The following is a 15,829-nucleotide window of genomic DNA, read 5'->3' as shown; positions in this document are numbered from 1 at the left end:
TCTTTTCCCACATCATCACTTTCAGCGGTGGACAGTGGACTTTGCCCCGACCACATACTTTCATTTTCGTTTGTTTGTTTCCGGCTTGACTGGGACTCGCTACAGGAACCATGCAAGAGCCCTCAAGAAATGAAATAGAGTCGTCTTCGCAGCGCGTCGATGACAAGGATAGTGACGACATCGAGTTAGACACCCTACAGGACATTCTGGTCACCCCTCGGGCAGGCTGCAGGACGGCCGAATACGACTTGCAGGACTTCGACGAAGACATAGAGCATAGAAGCGATGGTAGCGCCGCTCTTTTGGGCTCAGGTGGAGGAACCAGGGGAAACGAACGGATACTTTCTCGCACGGGAAGTCTCTGGTCACAAGTTGGCAGTATTGTTGTCGAAGTGCGTAGCTAGAACTTGCAGAGCAGTAATTCCCCTGACTACCTGAAAAGTGTGCACCCACGCTTCTTATGACTACCATTAGCCTCCTATTTACCGGGGAACTTCTTGACCGTGTGTCAGTGAGTACGTTTGTGACGTCCAAGGTCTCGCTTTCATTGGTTTCTTCTTACTTATAGCGTTGGCGGGCAATGCGCACAATCGATGAGCTGATAATGATCGTTCCTGTTGTCCTGAATCTCAAAGGCAACTTAGAAATGAATCTCTCTGCCAGACTGGGAACTGCAGCCAATATGGGCGAACTAGACGACAGCAGCGCAAAACGTAAGATTGTGGCTGGTAATCTGGCACTCTTACAAGTGCAAGCTACTGTTGTCGCATTTGTGGCTGCGTGTGTCTCAATGCTTCTCGGTCTTTTCGTCCCAGAGCTATCTTCAGGGCCTGTAGACCCTTTTCCACAAAACGGCACCTTATCGCTCTTTGCTAGGGTGCCTAGACCGCCGCGGCCTGCAGGTGGGAAACCGAAGTCGGGTTTGATCGAGTATGTGTGGTTTCATATCTAGCGCGTGGTAGTTAATCTCATAACAGATTCACCATGGTGGCCTCCTCAGCTATGATGTCCACATGCCTGTCTAGCATTACCCTCGGTTCCTTCATGTGTTTCCTGGTTATTGTCTGTCGACGGTATGGACGTGACCCAGGCAAGTCATACTGCGCCCGTCCTTGATGTATCCAACATGTACACTGACCATTTTCAGATAATATTGCGCCCCCGATAGCATCATGCCTTGGAGACTTGGTCACACTCAGTCTTCTTGGTGCTATTTCGTCCATCCTCATTAAAGTCGTCAATTCTCCCATTCCTCTCATTTGCGGCATACTCACTATTATCTCCGCTACGTCATGTGTGTTCCTAGTGAGGCGTAACAGTAATGTCAAGGACCTGATCTACCAGGGTTGGGTTCCACTCTTTGGTGCAATGATTATTTCTTGCGCTACTGGCATCGTGCTTGATATGTTTGCTTCTCGTTACCAAGGGTTCCCTCTTCTTGCTATCGTCATCAGTGGTGAGTGGGGCGAATGTTACTGTTATATTGCCATGACGCAGGAGGACAGGGCTTCCTGGCAGCGTTGGGTCGATACTTATCTCCCGACTCTCGACTGCTCTTCACGCGGCATCTGTGAACACATCCCTGCACAAAAGCGATCCATCTCCAAAACTTGTGATGGTCACGTTAATTCTCATCACAATCCCGATAGAGATTATATTCCTCTGTATCTTACGCGCATTTGGGTGGCTAAGGCTACCTATCATATTTGCCATATTATCGGTATTATTCTTTTGTTGTGCTGTGAGTTTCCCGTCCGCCCTGTCTTGATGTTTGCTGAAGTTCACGACAGGTCTTCACGTCATTAGTCATAGCTCAGTTTTTGACCAATTTGCTGTGGTCCAGAGGCCTTGATCCCGATACATACGCACTGCCTATCCACTCTGCCCTGATGGATTTGGTAGGGCAACTACTGCTCGTATTGTGCTTCGAGATAGTCTCGCTTTTTGGCACGAACTTGTAGATCCCAATACTGTACAATGCTTTCACACAGCCCCACTGATATCATCAAACGACGACGCCTCCATCCATCGGGAACTCTTCGCACTGATGAATGCGAGCTCTATCTCCTTGTGGTGTACCCTGAACACCATGTCAAATCACTTTTCCTCTGAGGATGGACGCTGAAGACAGACCTCATTGTGTCTCTCGCTTGCAGTGAAACCCCAAATTGCGAAACCGTTGTCCAAGTAGGCTGCTTGGCGCGTGCCGAATCATACATGTTGATGAGAAGACGGTTCGCTGATACAGGTGGGACAACTGTGATCGTGATCGCGCCGAGTTGATAATATTCGGGGGGACCGAATTTGCCCAGTAAGGTGCTGAACAGGTATATTAAAAAGTTACTAGAAATAGCGAAGCATTGCTTTGATCAGAACCGACCCGCTGCGTTGCGTGTGCTCTCACCAGAGAAAATAAAGAATCGAGTCCCGCGCGAAGGTGCGCATAAGGTGCGCACCAGACCAGGTCTTGTCTGGCACCTGGAAATAGTGCTGAAGGGATTTGTAGCCTGCCAACACGACAAGAACAAAGTCTAAGCCCATCATTGGTACCCTGAAGAGAAGAATGAGGGGAGAGTCGCGATGATAGTCCACGAAAGTGAATACCAAAAAAGATAAAGCCAATCCACGGAGCCAAGTATACTGCATGACCCAAAGATCTGGGCTTCGTGGTCTAAATTTCGGTCAGTGTACATACTAAGACTATTGACGGGGCTGAGCGCTGACCCTTCTCATACAAGTATATGATCACGGCCATCACCATCATGATGCTGAAGATAGCGATGAACAGCGCTGACACAGGGACGACAATTCTTTTGTCTGAATATCATTTATGTACCGACCGAAAAAACGAAAGCATCTGCATTGCCACGCACCATATCCGTACAATGCATATAATCGATGTTGGAGAATCACTTAGACTTCGATGGGTATATGAGACGTTGGATAGCTCAGAAAGCTTACTTTCGATATTCGCTACCAGCAACAATGCTGGGGCGGGTCAGAGTGGAGTAGATTGGAACCCATAGATGAGCATGTCACATACCGATGACTGCAAAGAACGCATTTGCAGAACCTGGTTTTCAATGAGGGAAAGATAGGGGTTAAGAGTGTCTGAGCTCACATCTGTTCCGTATGAGCATGAGGTATTGAGGAGAACAGTGAGATAACGCACATAGCCTCTGTCGGCATGACATCAAACGTTACTGCAATCGGCAATCAGTATCGATACATGGCTGCACGGAACTCCGGTGCACAACTCACAGATTGACAATAGGATAGCCGTCCCAAGCGCGAAGTATCGATTCTGAGAAGTATGAGGTGGATCTCCAATCAATATGCACTCATTCTCACCACGAGAAATAGAGTTTTTGTGAGAGTCCATCTGCTGTTCTGGAAGATCATATCCTCGTCACTTTGCTAGCCAACATATACACTTAAGTAGATATACCCATAATCTAAGCTGTCACCGTTGAACTTTTACAACAGTTTCAATCTGATTAGAAAAATTACCTCGTGAGGAAATGTGAGGACTGGCGTTCTTGTCAATGGCGCTGGAATAAAAGCACAAAGAAGACACACTCACTCAAGTCCCAGGTCAAGAGCGTTAAACCAGCAACTATGTGTCATTCGAATCATTTGTGAGCATATTGGTTTCAAGGAACTGTTTAACAGAAGGGCTCACGGCTGATGTATTGGATGTTCGGGACTGCCAGGAGGTATAGATCTAAACCTTGAATTTCCTCCGGAGTAATAGAGGTTGTTGTCGCCATGGGCAGTACGGATAACCTGTCACTGGAGCAAAGAACGGGCGAGGTACAAGGGTTAAATATTTCAGGTATTAAATAGCTTGATCCATTCCCATTTATTACTCCAATAGCGGTTTCACAAATGAAGGTGCCGATTGGCAGCCTTGGCGATTAATTCGGATCACAAACTCATCATTCCGTGTTCCATAATTGATTCGTCGCAGATACGTGAGCGCTTTGCAGATAAGTAAGCACCAACCTATACATAGCCCAGACGAATGTCAGAATGAGTGCCTCTCAGGCTTGCGATAGCCATATAGACTAACCTTGCACAAGCCCGTAAGTCCTGCACGAAGAGGACAGGCCCAATAGCAACAGGTTGTTGCAGACACAGGTTGCAGCACGGATCGAACTCTTCTGCGTTATTACAGCATCGGCAGCTTTGGCTGTCACTTCATGCATGATTTATGTAAATCAAAATGCAATTGAAATCGTTGCACAGTATGTCTGAAACTGCTGATCAGCGTAAGTAGGAAGTGCGATCACTTGGATCCTTGAGGCAGTTATAAGTAAAGCTCGCCTGACGCCATGATGGGATGTCTAAAAATTTCAGGAATCAGTGTTGCAGCAGTCACTGGCCGAACCTCGTTCTAAACCTTATTGTTTCCCGGTTCGACTCCGGTGCCTTATACATAATATAGTATTTAGGTTCATTGTGGCCCACTGCTTCGAGGCCTAGTACATTACCTGGAAAAAGTTTTGCCGAATGGGCGCGCGATAATCTCGTGGACGTCTATCAGCGTCCAAGAATAATGCAACGGCGACATATACGAGTAGAGGTCGAGAGCCTGAGCGTCAACAATTTTCTGAGCGTATCAGAAAGCGCGTATATTGTGGAAGGTCAACGACCATTTCTGGATCGTCATGTGGGCGCCAAGGAACAAAAAGAGCTCGACGAACTTTGAAGATTGGGTCACAAGCTGGACAAGGGGACGGCCAAAATAGTACTAGAGGTAATTCATTTAGTAAGAACTTCATACACAGCCACGGCAGTATGCCTTCCATTGCCCTGTTAGGTTAGTAACCCTTGATTACTCATGAGGATCCAAGCACCGATGCCCAAGGATTGTATGAACTGGTGCATACTTCAATCAGAACGGTGGACTTCACTGAAAGAGGAAGACATGTATCGTTGTCTCTCAGGCTGAAGCCGCTGATCTGTATTTGCAGATGAAGTATTCCCTCTTCAAATCACCCACAGGATCCGATGTAAATCGTCGTTTCTGTTCGAGATAATCATCGCGATCTTGGAATCAACTATGTGAACTTGGCAGGAATGATATCATCCAACGATGATACCTCAAGCGAACCCTTCGTACTCATGGATGCGAACTCTATGTCCTGGTGGTGTACTTTGAGCTCTGTGCTCTTGTGATGTACTCTAAACGTCATGTCAAATAAATCGTCAGAGGATAGACGTGGAAGACAGACCTCAATGAGTCTCTCACTTGCTCGGCGTACGCCAAGTCATACATGTTGATGAGCAGACGGTTCGCCGATACAGGTGGAATAACTGTGACTGTGATCGCGCCTAGTTGAAAATACTCAGCAGGGCCGAATTTTCCCAGCAAGGTGCTGAACAGGTATACTAAAAAGTTACTGGAAATAGCGAAGCGGTACTTGGATTAGAAATGACTCGCTGCATTGCGTGTGCTCTCACCAAAGGAAATAAAGAATCGAGTCCCGCGCAAAGGTACGCATAAGACGCGCACCGAACCAGGTCTTGTCTGGCATCTGGAAATAGTGCTGAAGGGATTTGTAGCCTGCCAACACGACAAGAACGAAGTCTAAGCCCATCATTGGTACCCTGAGGAGGAGAATGAGGGGAGAGTCGCGATGATAGTCCACGAAAGTAAGTACCAAAAGAGATACAGCCAATCTACGGAGCCAAGTAAACAGCATGCCCCAAAGATCTGGGATTCGTGGTCTAAATATTGGTCAGTTCAGATACTTAGGAACATTTGACAAAGCTTACTCTTCTCATACTGGTATATGACCACTGCCATCACCATCATACCACTGAAGACCGCGATGAACAATGCCGACACAGGGAGGACAATTCTTTTGTCTGGATATCATTTAAGTATTAACCGGAATTATTTGCATTTGCCGCGCACCATATCTGTACAATGCGTATAGTCGATGTTGGAGAATCACTTCGACTTTGATGAATGTATGGTACGTCAGATGGCTCAGATGGCTTACTTTCGATGTTTGCCACTAGCAACAAAGCTAGGGATTGTCAGAATACAATAGACTGGATTCCATTGATGAGTATACTACATACCAATGACAGCAAAGAACGTATTTGCAGAACCTGGTATTTCCATGAGGGAGAGATAGGGGTTAAGAGTGTCTGAGCTCACATCTGTTCCGAATGAGCACAAGCTAGAAGAGAACGGCGAGATAACGTACATGGCTTCCGTCGGTGTGATGTCGAACGTCACTGCGATCGGCGATTAGCATTGATACCTTGCTACACCAAGCTCCGGTGCACAGCTCACAGAACGTCATTAGGACAGCTGTCCCAAGTGCGAAATATCGATTCTGAGTAGAATAAACATCAGGAAAAACGCCCAATTGATACATACTCATACTCTCACCACAAAGAACAGAGCTTTTATAAGCGTCCATTTGGTATTCTGCAAGGGGCCCCCGTCATTGCTAGCCAATACGTACGCTCAAATAGACGCACCCATAATCTAACCTGTCACTAATGAACCTCCGCAATGGTTTTAGTTCAATGGCAAAACTTACCTCATGAGGAAAAGTCAGGACTAGAGTTCTTGTCAACGGTCCAGAATAAAGGTTCAAAGAGGGCTCACTCACTTAAGTCCCATGTAAATACCGTCAAGGCAGCAACTATATCACATTCGAATAATTGGTCAGCATATCGATTTCGAGAATTGGAGGGCTCACGGCTGATGTATTTGATGTTCGGCGCTGCCAGGAGGTATAACTCCAAACCTTGAATTTCCTCTGGGGTGATAGTGGTTATCGACATTGGGTGTGTGTAGTATGGACAAGATCTTGCCTATCACTAGAAAGAGTGGGTGAGACCCGTAGATTAACCAACCATGTATTAAATAGCGATAGCTTGATACATTACTGGAATAACAATCTCACAGATGAAACTGCTGCCATCGACAGCCCTGAGTTAGTAGGCGATGCAAATCACAACATCATCATCAGTGAACTGATGAGCCGCAGATAAAGTCTTATATGACGATGTATCGTCATATATAGAACTTCTTTCCTTTATATTGGAATATAAAGTCATATAAAGTCATGTAAAACGCCGTAATCGACGTGAAGTACCCTGGGTAGACTCACGGGTTTTCTGATGATCAGCCAGTGCTTCATTTCTTCGCAGATAAGTGGCACTAACCTGTACATAGCCCAGACGTTGATCAGAACGAGTGTCTCCTGCGAATCGAACTTGAACCAACCTTGCACGAGTTCGCAACGCACTCGTCAATGGGCGAACGGGATAGGCACATTGGCAACATTGGCAACATTTGCAGACCCGCCACACAGCCTGCGCCAAACGCGGCTTAACGCTCATCACTCTGGCTTCTGATACGAAGCTCAGCTGATGCCATGGGGCAATGTCTACGGACTGTTCCGCGGTCGGACCTCGTTCTACACATTGTTCCCCGTTTCGATATCAGCAGAACCTTGTGGGTATCGTGGGTTCATTGATAGTCTCGACCTGTACTTAGCATTTAGGTTTATCGTGGCTTACTGCTTCGAGGCTCATCAAGTAGTAGCTTACCTGGGGCACGTTCTGCAAGATGAGCGTGCGACAATCTTTCGTTTAACCATGGCCGCGGGCCGGCGGTGCCGTAATAGCTGCAGGTCGAAGCGTCAATAATTTCTTGAGCACGTCAGAAAGCTCTTACACAGTGCACACATGTCTCGCCCCGAACATAGGATGGCGGAAGTAACGTTATACCAACCATTCCATGATAGAGCGCCAGGGAACATAAAGAGCTCCACGAATGTCGAAGTCGAAGATCAGTGACAAGGGGATGACCAGAATAGTACCAGAGAAACTTTAGCAAGGAACACGCGAACACGAGCACTCACCTGCCAGACTGGTAACTTTGACTACGTGTGGAGGTCCACGCAGCGCCGATTTGAAGGGCTGTACAAATCAAGCTGCCAATGAATATGAGCCAGGCCCTCGAAACAAGATGTGTGATCAAAGTTGAGGTTGTCAGTATAGCTTGAAGAGTGGTAGACTTCACTGAAGACAAGACTTGTTGCCTCTCAGGCTGGAACTACCTGTGCAACTTGCATTCCATGATCAGGCTTCTCCCCAAATTACCCACGGCGTCTAACGTAAATTGTCTCCTCTGCTCGAGACAAGCATGTCGATCTTGGGAATCAGCTATGAGTTTGGCAGAGTGATTATAGTACTGATCTGGAAAATACAAAATATAGGCATGTATCGCTAGGTGGGGGGTCGAAGAAAATATAGTCACGAATTCTTCATGAACCAGAAAACTCAATTGCAATATCCATCTTAGGTCCAGACTCGCACTCAGGGTCTGCAGAAGATCGTCTCTTCCGCTTCACCGGGCTTCTCGGGGTTTTTGTACGGGCACTTGGACACAGTCCTTCAGTACTCAAAGTGCATGAGTCGCACTTCGGCCCCACAGGGACGCAAATAGTCTGTTGAGCAAAAGAGATTTCGATTACCACGAGACTCTAAGAAGCTCGAACGTAAACCTACCTGACCAAAGCCGACGAGCATGTGGTTGATTTCGCGATGAAACTCGATGGGCAGCCACGACTGAAGATTCAGCCTCGTTTCTTCAGGCTTCTTGGTGGGCCGTTGATGCCACCCCAGCCTGTTCGTGATACGGTGAACGTGCACGTCCACGCCAATACCGAGATTGCTGCAAGTGTGTTAGCCAGTTCATCGAAGATGTAGTGAAACCACTAGATACAGATTCCAAGCCACGTGAAGCGTAAGAAACGCCATTTTAGGTCCGACTCCTGGCAGTGAGCACAATTCATCCACCGTCTTTGGTACGTCTGAATCGAAATCATCCCGTAACCGTAAAGCCGCCTTCTTGAGATACCTGGGATAGAAGATGTGAATATAACCACTCACCCTGTCATGGAAAAAATGAACAGACCCAGTTTTCCGTCGCCAGAAGCCAACTTTCGCTATTGCATCTGAGATTGTAGCATCGTCTGCAGATATGATGGCTGCAACGGATAGTGTGCCTCCTACGGCAGCTCGCAGCTTCGCAACAGCTGCATCTGTGACTTCATCTTTCGTTTGGGAAGATAACATTAAAGACACTAGTGTAGCAAACCGTCGGTTCTGTCATAAAAAGTAAGAACGTCATCGGATGAGACTGCATGGATTTTAGAAAATCTCAACCTTTGGATCGTCCTCCTTGTGCTGGGCTCGGTCGCACCCCATCGTGTCTACAGGAGCGACAGTTTGTGCGCGCATTGCTTTAATTGCATCATACACCTCCTTCCAGCGTGGTGGAGCAGGGTGTGGGGTCTCCAGAGACTGTGGTATTGGTTTAGTTTTCTTGGAGGACTTGGACTTCACTCGCGAGTCCGTATCTTCTTCAGATACCGGCTCTTCTAGCTTTAAAGTTCGCGACGTCTTCCGTAAGCTCGTGGAGGGTGTTCCAGGGTCTAAGACGTCTGTGGACTTGGATTCGACCTCGAGCTTGATACGCTTCGACGGTTTTAGACTGGAAGACATTGACGTTGACGGCTGATCCGCATTTCCGGCTTCATACAAAGTGACTGCACTATGATATGGGCTTGCGCGCGCCGAGAGTCTGGTAGTAGGCCTCGACACCTGTCGAGGCGGCGAAGACATGATCACAACAATGGACTTACGGAAGGCCAGACTCTGACACTAGTACTTACGCTCTCAGTTACTCGGAGTCGTGACATTCTCCAAATACGGCAGTCACATGATTTATCTCCTTCCGATCGAATCATTCGGAGTCATCTAATGTCTGTTTGTGCCACACCAACATCTTTTCATCTCCGTATTTTGTTGTACCAAGTCATCATCATTCATCACAGCACTGTCACCTGCTGGTGTCATTCTGATGTATCAAAACTGACCTTCAAGTTATCACTGGAACAATGATACATAAACTCGATGGAGTGTCACTGGTACTAGGTACCGCTGCCAATGATGCATCACATCCCGCAGACCTTAATACATCACATCCCACTGGCAATGATACATCAGCATTGGGACAGTCATCACATTGGCAGTAATACATCATTATATAATGTCATCAGGTGGGACTCTATGGTCAGTAATACATCAGACGTCTCCGCAGTGTTCTCTTCATTGTCTGAAAGGAGCTGAGATTCTACAATTGAGGGAACAGCTACCCAAAGTTCTTGAACATGTTTGACCACTGCGAGCTGGATATGAGCTTGCTATGCTGCATATGCAAGACCCCCTTCTTGATGAGCAGGTTTTGCAAAGACGGCTGCGGTTCCACCATCTTTCCACACCATTTCGCCTACCACTTGATGACTCTCTGTATTTCCTCAAGGAGCAGTAATACTTCACCGTCCTTCGAGTCTGTAGTCAGAACTGAGATGCTCGTATGGACCAGCTCGTAACTTTATAGTACGTAGGATGGAAACGAAAAATAAAACGATCGAGAGACGGAATATATGACTGGTACGAACCGACGTCAAAGCGTCGTTCGTCCATCACTCCTTTTATTGCGCTCGCACTGACATCTCGGATCCTTCGGACAGCTCAACTCATCATTCGGATCCTTCGGAGTCCAACAGTCTGCAGTGCTGAGGGCCGAGGGTTCACACTGACGTATCAGTCAGTGCTGGTACTACCTACTGGGTTGTTTTATGGTGATGTATCAGCCCCTGGAAGGACCGATGCTGATGTATCACTCTTGTCATCTGTACCTACTGGGGGGATCAGGGAGATCTGCGGTGATGTATCACTCCTACAGCCCTACTGGAAGGACCGATGCTGATGTATCACTCTTGTCAGCTGTACCTGCCGCGAGGATCTGCGCTGATGTATCTGTGCTGATGTATCAGCTGATGCTGGTACCTGCTGGGAGCATCTGCGCTGATATATCACTCCTACAGCCTGCAAGCCCAGACCACTCACAACATTTATGTATTACCATTACATGACAATTGTCATGTATTTAATATATTATTATGACAGTATCGACTGGCACTGTCTATATCATCACGCTCACGGGAGTTACGAGCGCTAGAATTCTGAATTTACTGGAACAGACTGCAAGAAGAAACGTTTAGACCTGAGAGCGATGATGACAATGTGAGGGCATGAACTATAATTAGATGGCGGGAGGGTGGGTCTCAGAGACTAGTTTCCCATCACATAGAAACCGGGTCTCTTAGACCTTTATAGGCACCGAAAAGCGCTGCCTGAGGTGGGCAGCTGCTTACTTGAAGGTTGTCACATTACCCAAACCCAAACTCGATGTGAATTTGTGAAACTTCAAGTAACGAAATACAGTAGAATTCATCAGCGCGTACTTGGTGGGTACTTATCTCGAAGGTAGCTTCGATTTCGCCCTATGTAGTCATGTAAACTTTGCCTCATCTAGAAACTTGCTTCAAACCAGTGGGTATCAGAATTGGCGACGAAAGGCGATGTGGCAGAGCACTTACCCACAAAAAGTAACCTCCCCCGCAGCCGCTGAATACGATTCATATTAACTTTGCGCAGTTGTGTGTCCGTAGTAACCTTCCCCACAACTGAGAGCAACCGCTCAATATCATTCATATCAACCTTCCTTAGCGGTGTGTCCTTCCGAAAGTCTATCGTCGGCACGTGGAAAGACGTCTCTTTCAGGACCGCCAAAATACAATCAACTTCTAGTTTTCTTGGTGCTCCTACCAGAGTCAATGTCCGTAACATGGGAAGATGAAGTCGGCTGAACGACGGTCTCCAGATTAGGGAACATCACTATAGTGTGGCATGTATCAACCGGGGAAACGGTCTGGAGGTGGAGATGACGTAGATTTTTGCGAGTAGGAATGTGCAGCTCTCTGTTTGGGGTGTGCGCAAGGTAATTGATGCGTAGGCGAGAAAAAATAGGTGCATTGAATCTGCTGAAATTTGCCTAGCAACACTCCAAGGTACTCAACTGAGGTGTGTCGAAGTCACGACCCCAGTCGTGCACATCGGATGACATAACAACCACCGTTTCCCAACGCTTGCTCTCAGACAGGAGGATATCAAGAAGTCGGGACCCTGCCTCTGGCATTGGCCAAGGGTGTGTGCTGCAGGTGTGGTGGATTTGGAGTGGAACTTGAACAATACGAAGGATGAGGGGCCTACTACCAGAGCGGGCAAGCCAACACTGGAAGGAATATGGAAGAAATGGTTCAATTCGCTCAGGGAGTGCAACCTGGATACGCAACCAGACCCCTGTCGTTGAATGTGCAACAACTCGCCAACGGTGGCACACCCTGGTAAGGACTAGGGGAGGGCTGGCAATATTGACCAAAATGGCAGTCTCTCCAACTGAGAAGATACTGGGACAGTCTGTCACGTCGTTAACTAGCAAGAATACTTGTTGTAGCAGTTCCACTGGCGGCTGATGGATGTGGGGTAACCTGCGGCCGGGTTCTTCGACGTTGACGGGAGAGACATGTGAACGAGAGAAGGATGATGCGTGGACCCTACGCTGGGGCATTTCTATGCATTTCTTGCCGGGTACTTTCACCGTTGGAAGTAGAGGCCATGAGGAGACCTGGTTTGCGAGAGGTGAAACTGGATAGCGTCAAACTGGAGAAACCTCAGATACGCCCCAAGTGCCTATATGTGGCGTAAAGACTCGGATTCAGATAACTAGCGTGGCAACGGGAGACTCACATCAGAACACCATCAACAAACCTATAAACGTGCGTACCTAGCGAGGGGACAGGAGAGGCAGAAAGAAGCCGACGAGCTGAGGCGGAGTCAGTTTGCAAACTGATGATGATAGGGGTCTCAGCGCGGACTGTCACTAAGGGCCCTTGCGATTCAAAAATTTACCCTTGCAGGACGTTATGATGAAATCGGATCGTCACACTCAGATTCAACATCATATTACTAGTGGCGGAAATGGTAGGAACCTCAGCGGGTAAAGAACAGCACCAAATCTATCGTGGCGGCGCTGGAGGGGATCCAGAGATAACTGGAAACCAGGGGTGAACATCCACATCCCACTTAAAAGTCTTCGCGTCCCATGTCGTCAAGGGCTGCTCGGTCGAAGGGAGTTGTGTCTGTAAATCGATGCATACATCCAGGAGCTTCTGGACGAACTTGCGGGAGATCAGAATCTGCAGTACGTGCAACCAGACGTTTTCTCACCTTTTTGCGTTCTTCGCTCCATCGTCCAGCCCAGCCATCAGGGTGACGTTAACGAACACGATAAAACTTCTCTGGCAAGTGCGATACTGTCCAACGAGAGGTATTGATTATCCTGTTATCGATTTAAACGGTTACTTCTCTCTAGTTACTGTGAACAGCTTGCCTTTTGCATGGCCTCGCACGCAGCAGCAAATTTGGTGAAGCTGGGATGTCCGAACGGCTGCAGATCAAGATCTTCATACTCGGGCATAAAAGCCCACTTGTAGCGCCGCAAGAAGTTGAGCCTCGTACGTCGCCATGAGAAGGTCGTTTGTTTGACCGTGATCTTTCCCGAGTCAAGATCCAGATCGAATGAAATTCACCATTACTCACAGAGAAGACAGCGATTGAGAGAGACTGTAGTGCCGTGAGGAATTGCGACTGATACCTCAGCTCGCAGTAGGCATTTGAGCCTAGATGAGAAGGATCAGTTCGAGCCGTTATAGATATCGAACTACATACCACGCGACATGCCTGGCATAAGTTGATCTATGCAGGCCAAGTGCATCTCAAGCACCTGCACAACATACCAGTACGCAAATACACGCTCTTCGTTTGTGTAAAGGGACAGTTGGAATCCAGATAAAATAACTTCGCGGATTACAGACAGCCTATACATCAGCACGGCCATCTTGGCGCGACGCACGTGGTCATGCTTTTGGTCTTGCTAAGAAACACCGTCCACTGAGCCTAGAGGGCACTACTTCCAGTACTACACTCACCAAGGGCGCAAGGTGCACAGACACATCCATTAACACAGCGAATAGGTCGTGCCAGTCAAATAGCGACTTTGCGCAGAATCGGCGCCGCCGTGGTGGGTTGTACCAGAGCGCCTTGATGTGCGCCATCATTATCTGTCTTGCCTTTAGCAAGTATACAGAGAATCGTAACTTCAAACAAACCTGCGTCATGGTGCGTTCAATGTGTGCAAGTGGTGGAGGCGCCGGACCTTGCCACCTTGTCCTGATAGCTTGTGTGAAGCCGTCGTAGGAAGTGTCCAGGGTTTCACGGAAAAACTGGACTACGATATGCTTCATCGCAAATTTATTGAGTACAAGGACGCCGTCCCAGAACGCAGACTAGGGGTTATCATGAGACACGACCGGGTGGATTGTCGTGCAAGAATAACTTGCCTGTGTGATTGAACGCACGTATGGAAACCGACTATGGGATCGTGGACACCACAACTGTAGATGACCAGCAATCTGGTACTGGTTTTAATGCCGATGAACGGAAGGGCAATGATAGTATATACCTCCCATGTCGACAGTTCAGCCGTGTTTGCCAGATTGTTGACGTTCTTCAGCGAAGTCAACAGCCCCTCCAGCGAAGCCCATGTATGAGCTTGATCGGGTAGCTCTATGACATGCAAGGGGATGAACGACACAAGAACACGAGCAAAATGAGGATCAAATGCAAGACGGGCCGGAGAGTCTGGCGCAGGTTCTGACGGAGTTGCTGTCATGATAGGATGCAGTAACTGCAGGCTTAGATTGATCATCGTCGGAAGCAAATTGGAGTGAGCTTGAGACAATTGTGTCTCAAACAACTCAATCAGCGACTGACACAAATTAGCAAGCTGTCGTCTAAAAAAAATGGAACACTCCAAACCTTCCTAAACTTTAATCTATCCACAAGCATAGCTTTCCAGGGTTGCTGAACTATGGTAGTCATCGCATGAACATCTGGTGAACGTTTTATGGGGGCCATTTCACACCTTTGGCCGAGGTCTCAAGCCAATGACACGCTTCATCAAGCACCTTGCAGACGTATTTGACGGGTAGTGCCTCGGAGAGGGCAACATCACATTTCTCGCTTTGCCAGTCCTCCGCCTGGTCACAGATAAGCATAGCTAGCAACTCAAGCGGTACTTTGACGAACATCGTGCACGTTCCCTTTATTTAGCTCCCTCCAGGACAGGTCACAACACTTGAGAAGGCCGAACACAGCCGCCCTTAGAACGACTGAGATTAGCTCTGGCGGACGCAAGTTGTCTGAGGGTGGCGGTGAGCCTCCGGGGATAAGATCAGGATCAATGTCTTTCAAGGAGTGAACATAAAGGAATGAAAATATGGTTTGCGAAAGAGTGTAACCGGAGTGCCATTCCATCTGGGCGCCAGACAGGACAAATGAATATATGTGGATAAGTGCACGCTGTCTCTGATTTACCTCGCAGGAAAACGAGCGATCAATGATCCAGCATACTTCCTCCGGAGTAAGCGGGGCGAGAGGATTGAAAGAAGGCTTAGTTTTGTCCAGTAGCGCCAAGCCGCTGTCGAAGCGTGGTTCGCCTATCTTGAGACATTATTAGTTGATGATTTAGACTAAGAAAAGAAAATTTACTTCGAACGACGACATTGCATCCTGCAGAGTAAACCCTTCAGCCAGCACGAGAGCCCCGGGTTCCATGTCTAGACAATGAGTAGGCAAGTAGGCTAACACAAGCATTTCTGGTCACCTTCAGCAGCATCTTCAAATAACGCCGTCACGTCATGGAAATTGTCGCCGCCAGGAAGGTCCACGAGGGGATCGTACTTCATGTGGCCGCGGAGCCGGCAATCGACGTCAGTAAAGCAGAGTATCAGTTCAGACTGCACTCAGTAGTGACAAGATG

At 47.8% G+C, this 15,829-nt stretch overlaps 6 protein-coding genes across 6 annotated transcripts; 1 reads left to right on the top strand and 5 right to left on the bottom strand.

Annotated features, from left to right (window-relative positions):
- Window position 1: 1 nt before the first annotated feature.
- EDB91DRAFT_1291577 (Mg transporter) lies at window positions 2-1,961 on the top strand (the record flags this gene model as incomplete). Its single annotated transcript, XM_041324856.1, has 7 exons — window positions 2-392; window positions 443-511; window positions 569-930; window positions 978-1,090; window positions 1,148-1,456; window positions 1,506-1,741; window positions 1,791-1,961. The coding sequence occupies exons 1-7, from the start codon at window positions 111-113 to the stop codon at window positions 1,959-1,961; spliced, it is 1,542 nt and encodes a 513-aa protein (XP_041175834.1). The 5' UTR covers window positions 2-110.
- EDB91DRAFT_497264 (uncharacterized protein) lies at window positions 1,746-4,138 on the bottom strand. The gene is made up of 12 exons (XM_041327474.1): window positions 4,073-4,138; window positions 3,683-4,005; window positions 3,584-3,616; window positions 3,511-3,530; window positions 3,449-3,460; window positions 3,352-3,390; window positions 3,122-3,179; window positions 3,044-3,073; window positions 2,874-2,988; window positions 2,405-2,551; window positions 2,134-2,343; window positions 1,746-2,080 (listed from the first exon to the last, which is right to left on the bottom strand). Exons 2-12 carry the CDS (start codon window positions 3,768-3,770, stop codon window positions 1,984-1,986), a joined length of 849 nt encoding a protein of 282 aa, XP_041175833.1. The 5' UTR covers window positions 3,771-4,005; window positions 4,073-4,138; the 3' UTR covers window positions 1,746-1,983.
- A 716-nt stretch (window positions 4,139-4,854) lies between these two features.
- EDB91DRAFT_1141665 (uncharacterized protein) lies at window positions 4,855-7,117 on the bottom strand. The gene is made up of 12 exons (XM_041319021.1): window positions 6,933-7,117; window positions 6,726-6,783; window positions 6,636-6,668; window positions 6,410-6,486; window positions 6,311-6,353; window positions 6,094-6,252; window positions 5,924-5,962; window positions 5,782-5,874; window positions 5,667-5,733; window positions 5,467-5,613; window positions 5,238-5,405; window positions 4,855-5,187 (listed from the first exon to the last, which is right to left on the bottom strand). Exons 1-12 carry the CDS (start codon window positions 6,948-6,950, stop codon window positions 5,064-5,066), a joined length of 1,026 nt encoding a protein of 341 aa, XP_041175832.1. The 5' UTR covers window positions 6,951-7,117; the 3' UTR covers window positions 4,855-5,063.
- Window positions 7,118-8,129: 1,012 nt separating this feature from the next.
- On the bottom strand, window positions 8,130-9,710 carry EDB91DRAFT_1141650 (DNA glycosylase). Its single transcript, XM_041319020.1, has 5 exons — window positions 9,205-9,710; window positions 8,954-9,144; window positions 8,762-8,896; window positions 8,545-8,710; window positions 8,130-8,483 (listed from the first exon to the last, which is right to left on the bottom strand). The coding sequence occupies exons 1-5, from the start codon at window positions 9,661-9,663 to the stop codon at window positions 8,301-8,303; spliced, it is 1,134 nt and encodes a 377-aa protein (XP_041175831.1). The 5' UTR covers window positions 9,664-9,710; the 3' UTR covers window positions 8,130-8,300.
- A 2,128-nt stretch (window positions 9,711-11,838) lies between these two features.
- EDB91DRAFT_496886 (uncharacterized protein) lies at window positions 11,839-12,876 on the bottom strand. Its single transcript, XM_041327473.1, has 2 exons — window positions 12,734-12,876; window positions 11,839-12,672 (listed from the first exon to the last, which is right to left on the bottom strand). The coding sequence occupies exon 2, from the start codon at window positions 12,515-12,517 to the stop codon at window positions 11,942-11,944; it is 576 nt and encodes a 191-aa protein (XP_041175830.1). The 5' UTR covers window positions 12,518-12,672; window positions 12,734-12,876; the 3' UTR covers window positions 11,839-11,941.
- Window positions 12,877-12,965: 89 nt separating this feature from the next.
- Window positions 12,966-15,829, bottom strand: EDB91DRAFT_1329597 (Mak10 subunit, NatC N-terminal acetyltransferase-domain-containing protein; the record flags this gene model as incomplete). Its single annotated transcript, XM_041325326.1, has 15 exons — window positions 15,674-15,829; window positions 15,559-15,626; window positions 15,385-15,510; window positions 15,097-15,324; window positions 14,933-15,047; window positions 14,827-14,876; window positions 14,471-14,776; window positions 14,349-14,420; window positions 14,118-14,294; window positions 13,938-14,069; window positions 13,678-13,882; window positions 13,549-13,628; window positions 13,326-13,501; window positions 13,224-13,245; window positions 12,966-13,088 (listed from the first exon to the last, which is right to left on the bottom strand). Exons 1-15 carry the CDS (start codon window positions 15,753-15,755, stop codon window positions 12,966-12,968), a joined length of 1,962 nt encoding a protein of 653 aa, XP_041175829.1. The 5' UTR covers window positions 15,756-15,829.

The sequence above is a fragment of the Suillus paluster genome, assembly GCF_016628075.1.
Source record: "Suillus paluster strain FC165 chromosome Unknown EDB91scaffold_37, whole genome shotgun sequence".
Lineage (NCBI taxonomy): Eukaryota > Fungi > Basidiomycota > Agaricomycetes > Boletales > Suillaceae > Suillus > Suillus paluster.
Note: the sequence above shows the minus strand (reverse complement) of the source record. Positions and strands in the feature narration are given on the sequence as shown.

Excerpts from the sequence above, each read along its gene's own strand:
- EDB91DRAFT_1141665 (XM_041319021.1), bottom strand. Across the intron at positions 5,963-6,093 it reads TACGTTCTTTGCTGTCATTG|TGATTCTCCAACATCGACTA; the intron begins GTATGTAGTATA and ends TCAAAGTCGAAG. Across the intron at positions 5,614-5,666 it reads GATTGGCTGTATCTCTTTTG|GGTACCAATGATGGGCTTAG; the intron begins GTACTTACTTTC and ends TCTCCTCCTCAG.
- EDB91DRAFT_1141650 (XM_041319020.1), bottom strand. The coding sequence starts at position 9,663 with ATGTCTTCGCCGCCTCGACAGGTGTCGAGGCCTACTACCAGACTCTCG. Across the intron at positions 8,711-8,761 it reads CTTCACGTGGCTTGGAATCT|CAATCTCGGTATTGGCGTGG; the intron begins GTATCTAGTGGT and ends ACACACTTGCAG. Across the intron at positions 8,484-8,544 it reads TGCTCGTCGGCTTTGGTCAG|ACTATTTGCGTCCCTGTGGG; the intron begins GTAGGTTTACGT and ends TTTGCTCAACAG.
- EDB91DRAFT_497264 (XM_041327474.1), bottom strand. The coding sequence starts at position 3,770 with ATGGCGACAACAACCTCTATTACTCCGGAGGAAATTCAAGGTTTAGAT. Across the intron at positions 3,074-3,121 it reads CATGCTCATACGGAACAGAT|GTTCTGCAAATGCGTTCTTT; the intron begins GTGAGCTCAGAC and ends ATTGAAAACCAG. Across the intron at positions 2,989-3,043 it reads TGCGTTCTTTGCAGTCATCG|CATTGTTGCTGGTAGCGAAT; the intron begins GTATGTGACATG and ends GACCCGCCCCAG.
- EDB91DRAFT_496886 (XM_041327473.1), bottom strand. The coding sequence starts at position 12,517 with ATGCCCCAGCGTAGGGTCCACGCATCATCCTTCTCTCGTTCACATGTC.